Source organism: Bactrocera tryoni, chromosome 3 (genome assembly GCF_016617805.1).
Source record: "Bactrocera tryoni isolate S06 chromosome 3, CSIRO_BtryS06_freeze2, whole genome shotgun sequence".
Lineage (NCBI taxonomy): Eukaryota > Metazoa > Arthropoda > Insecta > Diptera > Tephritidae > Bactrocera > Bactrocera tryoni.
Genome location: NC_052501.1, coordinates 35,897,151 through 35,909,235, shown reverse-complemented (window position 1 = coordinate 35,909,235; position 12,085 = coordinate 35,897,151). Strand labels below are relative to the sequence as shown.

Here is a 12,085-nt window from a genome sequence, read left to right as displayed (position 1 = left end):
TGTTGTTACGTTATTTTGCATTTTAGGTGATTATATGTATGTACATATGTATGTACATATGTATGTACTCACGTTGGGGCTAAGATATGCAAAATACAATTCAGTTAGAATTGTTTATAACCAAAAAAAGTGTTTTGAGTATTTTATATGTATTTTTCAAACACATTTCCTTATAGATATCCTCAACAATTCGCAAATGGAGAAAGGGTCTATTCGACACGGGTGAGTATGCCGCATTAAATGAAATGTATTCAAATGTTATGGTGTATAATTGACAGCAACGTGGAAACCTTCCCGCGCTTCATCCGTCATCTGCGTGACTTACGTTGCTGTGACGGTGATGCCATCACTTTGGAATGCCATGTTGAGGCACTCCCGGAACCGGTAATCATTTGGGAGAAGGATGGACGTGTGCTACCGAGTGGCAAAGATTTCACAATGTCCTACGACGGCATCAAGGCTACACTGAGCATACCACGCATTTATCCAGAGGATGAAGGCGAATACACATGCGTCGCAAAGAATAATCTTGGCCGCACACTATCCTCGGCTTGTATTATTGTCGATGTGCCTGAGGAAAAGGAGAATATGTTAAATCGTCAGCTGTCCCGTCCCAGCGGTTTACTCTCGGCAAACTCAACACCACGTTCAACACCGCGCTCCACACCCAACCGTTGCTTTTCGCCTCGTCGTCTGTCTTACCGTTCGTCGCAAATCGATCTGAGTGATGGTCGCATAGGCAGCTATCGACGCGCAATGTTGGACACTCGTACTTTGGCTGCGCCGAAATTCCTAGCCATTCCTCACAGTCGTGTCGTCGAGGAGGGTGACAATGTTCGTTTCCAATGCGCGATTACCGGTCACCCAACGCCTTGGTCGACATGGGACAAAGAGGGTATAATTGTTACGCCTACTGCCCGGATCGCTGTGAAGGAGGTGGATGATTTGCGTTTCCTGGAGATCGACGAAGTCACTTTCGATGATGCTGGTCTGTATCGTATCACCTTGGAGAATGACTTTGGACGCATTGAAGCCACAGCGCGTTTGGATGTAATTAGCCGCTCGCGGTACTCACGTTCTCCTTCCGTGCGTAGTGTTCGTGCAAGTTCTTCGAAACGCAATGCACACCTACGTAGACGTATCATGGGACCATCGACGGCTATAGGTGGTCGCATGGCGTTGGCTACTGGTTATCGCGGTTCTTCGGTGCCATCCTGTAAATTTTACCATAACGGCACTGAGCTGGACGAAGATGATGAACGTGTGCAGATTGTGGTGAATGAACACGAAGCACTGCTTTGCATTGACAATGTGACGGAGGAAGACGAGGGTCTGTACACTTGCATCATTCAGTGTGATAATGAACCGTTGCTCACAAGCACTTGGGTGAAATTCGAAGCAACAGAAAGTGATGCATTAACAGCACGTCTTTCAAAACCGTGCATTTCGCGAGCCCTCCCCGCCAAAGTAGAAGCTCACGAACGCGAGACTGTTGACTTGCGCTTCGAGTTGGATTGCCATGAACCATACACTTATACGTGGACGCGTAACGGTGAAGTGTTGGTCGATGATGACGATTTTAAGTAAGTCCAGAAAGGCACAGACGCATAGTGCATATTGTGGTATACATACATATGTTTGTGTATTTTTAATTTTCGTCATTTTCTTAGCCAAATCGACCATGGCAACGGTGTACTCTGTCTGCGCATAAACGACGTTTTCGATTTAGACTCCGGAGAATACACGTGTGAGGTACGCACTGCCAGCGGCCTGACCTGCAGCACTGCCTGTCAGCTGAGCGTCGATGAAACCGACGATGTTGTCGAGTCTGCGCCAATACTGTTGAAATCGCCGCTGCCGGCACTAACGAATGCCGGTGCAGACGAAGTGGTGTTTTGTGCGCATGTTCATCCACCTGAAGCCAGCGTACAATGGTTCGTCGCCGGTCGTGAAATCGTTTCCGACTATGTAGAGGAAGAAAACGCCAATGACTCACTCATTGGGGAAATAACAAAGGTGAGTTGTGAAAAAGCAGAAGTTATTTTTAGCAACTATATTTCGTTAAAGTTTAACATTCGACTATGACTAACGCGTATCTTCACTGCGCTATTAAATAAAGTTATTAATACATAGACAACAATCGCATATTTCCTGTAAGTAAGTAAAATCAGTGCTATTATCTGTGATCCAAAAGACTTTACAGATCTGGAATTTTTTTTACTGTTTTACTAATCTGACGAAAATGAGTAAACTTTAAGGGTGGCGAAAGCTGAAATTCGCATTTATGCCATTAAAACAAAAACAAAGTAAGTAAGGAAGGACTAAGCTCGTTTATAACCGAACTTTTGCAACTGGCAAAGAACAAAGCCGGAGAAATACTGATAGGTATATACTATAAATGTGCCACATACTAATTATATGCTCCCTGAGTTTCATTGAGGTCCACTTACCTCCATCAATACAAATGGCGTAGAGTCAGCCAGATGTTAGAAAATAGTGATATCATATTATATCACACGAGATATGGGTTTTACCTCAGTGTGGGCGGTGACACACCTATTGGTTTTTTTTTATCTTGGCTACTATAAATCCCACTTGTTCCAGCACGGGAGTAAAATTTAATGCCTCTGCCTTATTTATTTATTGATTTATCGCGCTTTCAGTAGTTTCTAACAGAACCGTTATATGACGGTTATCATCTGATTTCATATATTTTATTTTATTTATTTTTTAGGAGTGTTTAAAGCATTTTGTTATTGTGTCTTAAGCGGTTTAGGAACTATGTGCATTAAACTTCTAAGGTGGCGGGCCACGCTCATTTCTTTTTAATTTTTAACTCCATGGTTGCCTCAAGTTTCATTGCAATATCTCAGTTTTTACTCAAGCTACAGCTTGTACGAACGGACAGACAGTCACTTGGAATTGAAGTCGTATCGTCTTCCAGATCACTTATGTATATAATGGATTGTGAAAAAAGTCTTGCGGTATTTTCGCTAGTTGGCGCTGAAAGCGCGTAGTTCTAGTTTTATTCGTCGCATCTCGGGTCATGCTATACCTTTTTAGAAACCTCATTTCACGCGCTAACACGTGTTTGATTGATTGTCGTTTCTTTTAAGTCGTTCGTGAGTTATAGCGTCGCAAACATGGAGCAAAATAAAGAGAAAATACGGCATATTTTACAGTACTACTACGATAAAGGCAAAAATGCATCTCATCTCAAAAAATCAATAAAAATACCGCAAGACTGTTACATATATAGAACTCTAAATTTCTCTCTATTGGTTTCACTCTGTAGCAACATGTTGCAAGAGTACAAAAATGAATGGAGCATATCCCACATATTTCTGAAACTTTCATTTTTTGCTCGCATATACATATATATAGCTCAAGGTCACAATACATCTGCGCACCTTATGTTGCTTCTTTGGCTTGCCGCTCTGTCTGCGATTTGACTTTGGCGCTCTTAAATGTTTATTGTGTCAGACAAATGGAACATTTCGTGACATAAGTAATACTATCCGAAGTCTGCGGTATTCGTGAATGCCAATTACTCAATGAAACACAAATTTCTTCAGTCATAGTAGCAAGTCTGGTTGATGACCCACTCAGCTATGCTGTTGTTGTATTCAACGTAGTACAGTGGGACAATATTGCATATTTTATATATACGAAAAAAACACAAATAGGTGATGGGAATTCAACCAAATCGGATAACAAGATTTGCTTATCAAAACTGTAGCCTTGTAGCCATTTCCGAGACAGTGGTCTCACACAGTGGTATGCTGAGCTTCGTCAAATCAAAGATTGTGGATTCGTCTTAATTTCGTGTTTGGGTTAGGTGAGGTTATATTGAAGGTGTTCAGCGTCTTTCTCATGTCTACTTTCATGCACTTTCTGCATGTATCGTCGTTACTTATGCACATTCGGCTCGCATGTGTTGCCAGATGATGTAAGATATAACCTGTCATTAGTCCAACAACCGTCGCGCAGTCCTTTCAGCACATGATCTTGGTGATACTGCATGCCCTTAACGGATTCCATCTAACCCTGATCCGTCTGCCAGCCCTGTCGGAAATTTTTATGTACCATTTTTAACGACTTGCGTTTTTAATGCGATGTGAGATTATTGCCTTAATTACTACAATGTATTCACTTATGTATGTATAAATCTCTATATACATATCTCTTTATCTTGTTACTTATGTTGCTACCTATCTCAACCACTTTCCTGGCCGCAAAGACTTCCGTCTGGAAGATACTGTAGTATTCCGGAGCTTGAAGGCCTGGCCAAGATTCAACTCCGGGCAATAGATTTGGGATCCCACTCTATTAGACATTTTTGAGCCATCTGAGTAGATGTTGTAAGTTCCGTTGGGAAGTCGGATGCTCCTACGTGATCTACCCTTTTCCAGCGTGAGTTTCAAGTTTAATTCAGCTCGGTATTTTACAAATTTGTTGATGCCATGATTTCGTCTTATTAAAGCTTTTATTACATTGTACAATTGGTGTCGAGCATGATCGAGCTAAGTATATAAATCAGTAAGCGCGCTGGCGAATTTAAGCTGCCCATATGAGTCAAAGAAAATAATATAAAAATACGAAATTCTCTGGGAGCGTAAATATGTTAATTGGTACATAAAACAACAATAAATATTGCGAAATTCAAGCAGTAAAGTAATGGACAGCTATTGTGGCGTCGGTAGTGGCAGCAAAGCAAAGAAAAAGAAAAGAGCGCATTAAAGACGGTAAAAGTGGAGTAGCAGTTTCGAAAATCAAACAAACGCCTGCACTTGAAGCTGTGCTGCTATCTGAAATCATTTTTTTTTTCTTAGCTTACACAAGTCAACATTTTTGGCTTGCTCAAATCTAAAATGCGTGCTTTGTTTTGATTCCTCTGACTTTCCTCCTCACAACGTCACAAAATCGCAATATTGACACCGTGCCGTAACACACCCACTGCCGTAGTGAGTTCAAAAATACGCGATATGCCCACTTGTGCACTCAGGCGCTGGACGCTTAAAGCCGGCGGCTGTGTATCGACACTTGATGAGCGCGCTTCGAGTTCGGCTCGCTGTCGATAACCGCCATCCGTAACATACTGCCCTCTTATTGGCAAATGTATGCATGCACATGACTTTGGGCACTCCGCGGCAGCAAAGCGTTGACTCAACAAACTAAGCAGCCGATCAGTCAGTTGTCGGAGAACTTCGAGGCGGTGCGCTTCCAACACACTAGCGAAAATATGTTTTTGTATGTAATTGAAAAGTGATCGAAAAACAATAACAAAAGCGCCATGCTACTCAAAAAGGTATGCGTATAGCTTAAAATTCTTTCTTGAAAAAAATAAATAAAAAATGTCGCGCGACTTTTCATATCTACATACGTGTGATAAATTTAACTGTGTCGAATAATTTCCAAAATTTCCAATGAAAATGATAACAATTTTTGGCGGGGTGCAGTTGATACATTGCTTGCCACTAATTTTGTGCCTTCGGTGGCGGAAGTGATTTTAACTTATAGCTACAGTGTTTGTTTACACTTTCTTGTTGACAAAAATCATAATTATCGAAACGCTTGGGCACACACCCGAACATACCTACATATAAGTATATGTTTAGGGAGCTTATCTCGTGTTATTTATCTCTAAATATAAGCTTTATGAATAGCAGCCCAGATAAATTCTTTTATTCATACAAACATGTATGGCACACATGTATGTATGTATGTGTGTAAATATGCTTAAGTGTGTGGACTCAGTGACTAAGTGACAAATAAGTAACTTCAAATTTAAAAGTATACAAATATAGCCAATAACGGCATTTTTGTGATGCTTCCACTTACCGGCTCAAAGTGAGAAACGTTTTTACTTACTACTCATCAAAATTAGCATATTTAGTTTAGCCACAGTAATCGAATTTTGACATCTGCAAAAGCTTTAAGCCTCATAATATAAAATAAATTAAATTATAAATAATTGGCTTTAAATCTACATGGGAATTCGGATAAATACTTAGCCAAAGACAATTTTAGAAAAATTACGATTAATTTCTCAAAATAGTACACTTTTACCTTTATAAACTTGACTCCGTGTGTGGTTCAACTTTTTTAACCCGTTTAAAAATACGTTTTCTATAGGTCCTCAAAGTATTTCTTCATGACGGAGAGTGCTTTTCGCTTCGCCAATGGAACTGTTTTTTCTCCAAACCGGCGTCGAATCACTTCAAGAATTTGGCATAGAAAAGCTCTTTAACCGTTTTGCCCTTCTCCCGGTAGTCAATGTAGAATCCACCTTGTAAATACCATACCAGATAACGGTGGTTATCACCTTTTCAGTCGATGGCATACTTTTCGCCTTCTTCGGAGCGAGCTTGAAGGGTGAAATCTCTATTGAAGGGGGCCGTCGCCCCGGGCGCAACGTCTTGGGGGCGGCAAAATGGTATTTAAAAACTCCAATTCGGGCAAAAATTCCTGCAAATTGTGTCAAAAGTGTACTAGATATAGGGCAAAAATAAGTTTTTTCTATGGCTTTTAATAAGATGTCTTGTAAATTTACTATCAATTTCCTCAAAAACCGTATTGTGAGAATTTTGGAACTTCAGAATTTGCGTGGCTTCTAGTTCCTAAATTTTATATACTTAATATCGAAGGTATTTTGTAAAAATTCACATTTTTTCGAACCAACTTGTAGATAGGTAGATAAAGGAGGGCGGCAGAACATCCTTGGCCCCGGACGCCTGAAGTTGTAGCTACGCCACTGGGTGTAAACGAACATTTTATACTCTTGCAACGTGAGTGTCTTGCTGGTATAACTTTATATCAAAAATGTTGCGAAAGAATACAACTTTCATTGTTCGACGAAATCGTGTATGGAAAAGCTATTGAATTAAAGTAAATATTATTTTTGAATTAAATTTAAAGATATTCAGGGGCAATATTACCACGTAGTTAAAGCGCAAAAATTTCCTTTATGGAATCTTGTAATCTGCTAATCAACACCAAGGACTACGGCAATAAACCAGGCTATCGTCCACTGGTTTTCTACATATCCATATACAGTGAAATTCCTCATAACCGGAGACCCACCGTCGCTGTCCGGATAAGGGAGCTGTCCATATGGGCTGCAGCGTGGCAAATGTATTATTAGAGTCTGCAACTCAGAACTATATTTCTATTGAACCAATAAATGCGAGCCAATGTCAGCCAGGAGTGAATGAATGACAATTATCTCATTAGTTTTCGTTGAGCCAACGCGAACCAGGCGACACCAGCGCAAGACAATTTGTTTGTTATAATTATTTTATATATTATTCTTAAAAAAACTGCCTCAAATCCACAAAAAATTAATACAAATTTAAAAGAGCGGGAACTATAAATTATGCACATTTTTCTTGACAAAATGTTAAGAAATCTTGCCCGTTTATCAGAGATAATGTGAACAAAATCTTTCCAAAATAGTGTTTGTGCTCGATCATTGGAACGTACTCATGTCTGGTTATAGCAATTGCTTTTGTATGAAAATAATAATGAAAACGTTGTGTTCATGAAATTAGTCCAGTTATGGGAAAAGTGCGGCTATGAGGACTGTTCTTAATGGGGAATTTCCTATATTCAGACATCCATTGGTCTTTCAATATTTAAATGTTGAATTGTGCTATTCTTTCTAGATCAGCAAATTTGAATGGAAAATAGCAACATTTGGTATATAAAATGGGCGTACGAGTATAGAGTAATGTTTAACCTTGATATTACTCAAGAAGATATGTGTTTTACCCAACACTAACCCAACAAAATATTTGTAGAGATCTGTTTGCATCCCAAACTTATTCTCAACTGAAAATGTCACTTTTGGAGCGGAATTCTCGACATTTGCGGGAAATTTTGCTTTTCTTTTTTAATTCCAAGAAAAGTGCGGCTGAGGCTCATCGTCGCGAATGGTTTTAACGTTTTAAGAATGGTGATTATGAAGTCGAAGACCGGCATGGAAGGGAGAAGATTTTCGAAGATACTGAATTGGAAGCATTACTCGACCAAGTTACGTTTCAAACCCAAGAGGAATTGGCCGAATCGTTGCAATTGACACAGCAAGCCTCATCAAAACGCCTCAAAGCCATGGGGATGATTCAGAAACAAGGAAACTGTATTCCTTACGACTTGAAACTGAGAGATGTCGAATGGCGCTTCTTTGCATGTGAACAGCTGCTTCAAATGCATAACCGAAAGGGATTTTTACATCGCATTGTAACTAGCGACGAAAAATGGGTCCACAACGATAATCCTAAGCGAAGAAAGTCATGGGGAAAGCCTGGACATGCCTCCACGTCGACGGCAAAACCGAACATTCTCGGCGCCAAGATCATGCTCTGCATTTGGTGGGACCAGCGGCGGGTGTTATATTATGAGCTGCTAAAGCCAAGTGAAACCATCACAGGGGATCGATACTGAATGCAATTGATGCGTTTGAGCCGAGCACTAAACGAAAAACGGTCACAGTACGAGGAAAGACACGATAAAGTCGTTCTCCAGCATGACAATGCTCGGCTTCACGTCGCAAAGGTGGTCAAAAAATATTTGGAGACGCTGAAATGGCAGATCTTACCCCACCCGCCGTATTTTCCAGACGTTGCTCCATCTGACTACCACATGTTCCGATCGATGGCACACGGTCTAGTTAACGAGCACCTCAGTTCTTATGAAGTAGTAAAAAATTGGATTGATACTTGGATCGACACGAATGATGAGGAGTTCTTACTTTCTTTGATGGAGAGAATTGGATCTTCCAGAAAAATCACATTTTAAAAATCACTGAGCAGGGACTTAAAAGCAATATGCCTGGTTTTATTGATACAGATGATTTGCCTTTGTAAGTCTAGAATTGAAACCAATGGACACAGTGTGTGTTCAAAGTTAGAGAACATGGCTTGTCGAATGCACTATAGAAATTTGGAGAGACTCAATCATTGGAAGCAATCATCGAGATGCGTCGTCAATACAAATAGAAACGGTGCTTGCTGCTATTCACCAAAGGCCGAAACGTTAGAAAGCTTGTGTGAAAGCATAAGGTGACCAAGTCATCTAATATATGCATTATTAAATAAAATTAAATTTATTTCAAAGTGTACTAAAGTTTCCGTTTTATAACGGTCTGAACTTGTAACAAGCATATTATGCAAAATAAAATTGTTGTTAAATCATTCATGCTTCAAATATGAGAATGAAGTAGCTGTTTAAATTAATGGGGGTAACATCTTCAAACATTATACTCGTATATGTGCTGAAGTGTAAGCGTACCGCAAACACGACCTGATTAGGTTCAACGTAACAAGTTTGCTTTTCATTTACGATTTCTTATTTTTCACACTTTGCGCTTTGCTAAGCGATTTCATATCAACTTTGACGATAACAAGATCTTCAAAATCTTCTCAGGCACTAATATTACAGTTTAAAGTGGGATTAAAAAACTGACAAAATGTGGATGTTGTCAGGATTCCCTTTAATCTCGGAGAGACTTGCTTTCTTCGTTTGTGATAACTGTTATTCATTATACCTAAGCAAGAGCTTAGATAAATGTTGATAAGGAAGCCCATTTACATACTATATATTTTCGTTGTTGAATGAGTTATCGAAGAAGGTGAGAACATGCCGTTAGAGCGTAATCAATGATCGCACTCAATTTACTCGGTTAGCACTCAGTGACGTGCGGCGTTCTGAGCATAACTGACATTTTCTGATGACTTTAACAGTTCACTTAGGCTCTTGGCGTCCCAATTGACTTGCCTTCTGGAAATTTGTTGTTGTAGCAATATGTTTTCACCGCTCTCAGCTGGGATTATTGCCAAACTGAGATCGGCGCCAAGTGGGCCAACAACGCAACTATTGACGGAAAAAAGCTGAGCGGGCGCAATTAATTAGCACAGCTGCGACGCCTCGCATTGTCAGTTCGATACTAGTTGTCGTCGTGTTGTGTCGAGCGCCGCGTAATTTTCCAAAACATTCGCGTTTCCATTTCGTTCTTTCGATTTACTTTTCACCATATTTCTTTTATTTTATACTGATATCTGGAAAAATAATACATTGTTATTGCTGTATACCCGGGTAATAGGCGGTTCGACTAGTGAAAACTGCGATCAGCATATCTAAGTGTATCTTGCATAGGCATACACGTGTACTTACACATATACATATATAGATATATGTATACCTGTATGGTGTATATCGCTGCAGTGCAAGTGTCGCATTGTAACTATCTGCCGAGTGCCTAACTGCGGGTAAGGCATACAAAGCACTTGTTCATTTCACCTTCAACTTCGCTTGGCGCGCGTGTTGTAGATAACTCCAAATATAACTCCCCCATTGTTTATTATTCCGCGCAAATAGCGGAACAAGCATTAAGTGTATTTTGAATTGTTTTCTTAATCGTTGCATTTTGCGCGCTCTGCTTTCTATTTTTCGGTGCTGCTCTTCCGTTTGCTGTGCAGCAGTTTGGCACGGCGCGTGTCGCCAATGAATCGGACGGTGTCCGCATACTACGCATACGGAACGTCCAGCCGCATCACTGCGGCGAAGTGCAATTGAGTGTCACACATTGCGGTAAGTCCAGTTCGACACTGCGCGCCTACACCAGTCTGGTTGTGCTGCCAGGACCTACGTCGCTCCAGGGCGATTCTACAGAAACCACAAGTGCCGCTGATAAGGCTATTGAAGCGCTGAACGGTTCCGAGCTGCCAGAAGTACCTGCTTGCATTTTAGAGGGTCCACAGGATTGCACTGCTCACATTGGTGGTAGCGTTAAGTTGAGCGTCTGCTACGAGGCTGTACCGCGTGCACAAGTCTGCTGGTACAAAGGGGTAAGTGTCCTAAGCATTTTAAAAAGTTTACATTTAATTATATTAACATTCCTTCTGACAAACCACGGCAGGCGCTTCATTTTTTCTTTATCTCATTACGCTATGGCGCTGGTTATGCCATAAAAGTATATGGCGGTGCCCGGTTGGTGGTTGGGCAGACAACTGACGTTGGCGCACCTTTAAAGGTTACTTGACTTTAAACCAGAACGTAAATGCAAATTGCGTCATTGTAGGCAACAATAATAAAGCCGACTTTAGTTACTAACGCCTTTTCTCCTATCATACAGCACCGTAGGCATGAAGCAAACAAAGCAGCAGCGTTTAGTCTACAGGGAAAATTACGGCATAGGGTTTTGTTAGAAGGTTTAATTTTATTGCGGTTTAGTTCTTGAGGAATATCTCTAATATGTTGAGATTTGAGAATGAGAGCATGTTGTATAAGTGGAAGTTGACGAATGGAAATGACTTCATCATTAAACTGCACAATTCATTAAATTAACAGATTTTTGAAAGATTTCCGTGGAATTACTAATTTAAATATATTTGCTGTAAATTCAATGCAAATGAACTAAACTACTAAATGGACTGAAGAATATTTGGTCTTTGGTAAGAAAGCGCTGGAATATTGTTAGAGCTTCATGGCATTTCAATCAAACGTCGACTTAAAGTGACGGCACATCTGCTATTCTTGGTCACAAGTGAAACTATAAAACCCTTTACAAATATAAAAGATTGCATACATGAACTTGATATTGATCGATCAGTTTGAATGGAAGTTATATGCTATAGTGGTTCTTTAAATTATAAGTTTCTTGGGGAAGAAAGGAAGGAAATCATCATGCTTCACATATATAAATGTATATATTAATAAGGTCTCCAACGCTGTCTTCTGGGTATTGCAAACTTCGTGGCAAACATAATATACCCAGTTAATAGTGCAAAAAGTAAATTTAAAAAGAGTACTCATGATGATGAGCAGAAAAGGCTAACTGATCATTCGTCTTGAGCACGATAGCTAGGCGGCGTCAGAGTCGGATTATTGCCAAAAACGATTTCATGTCGGAGTATGAGTGGAGTGTGTGTTGAGGGATGTGTCGTAGATAACCAAATATGATTTTTGTTATGAACGTAAGGTCCTTCACTCTACTTTCGAAGCAGAGAAGCGAGGATGGTGCACAAAAAGATGTGCTTTTGAGCAAAAACTTAATCGAAGTCAATCAAAATGTATATTAAACTAATCT

The 12,085-nt window shown here is 40.1% G+C and overlaps 1 protein-coding gene across 1 annotated transcript in view; it reads left to right on the top strand.

The window, feature by feature from the left end:
• LOC120770108 (titin) overlaps nucleotides 1-12,085 on the top strand; it is a 98,056-nt gene that overhangs the window by 77,533 nt on the left and 8,438 nt on the right. Inside the window, exons 18-21 of the mRNA XM_040097277.1 lie at nucleotides 177-222; nucleotides 279-1,583; nucleotides 1,671-2,016; nucleotides 10,476-10,844. Coding sequence (XP_039953211.1) covers nucleotides 177-222; nucleotides 279-1,583; nucleotides 1,671-2,016; nucleotides 10,476-10,844 — 2,066 coding nt within the window. The remainder of the gene's footprint in view (nucleotides 1-176; nucleotides 223-278; nucleotides 1,584-1,670; nucleotides 2,017-10,475; nucleotides 10,845-12,085) is intronic.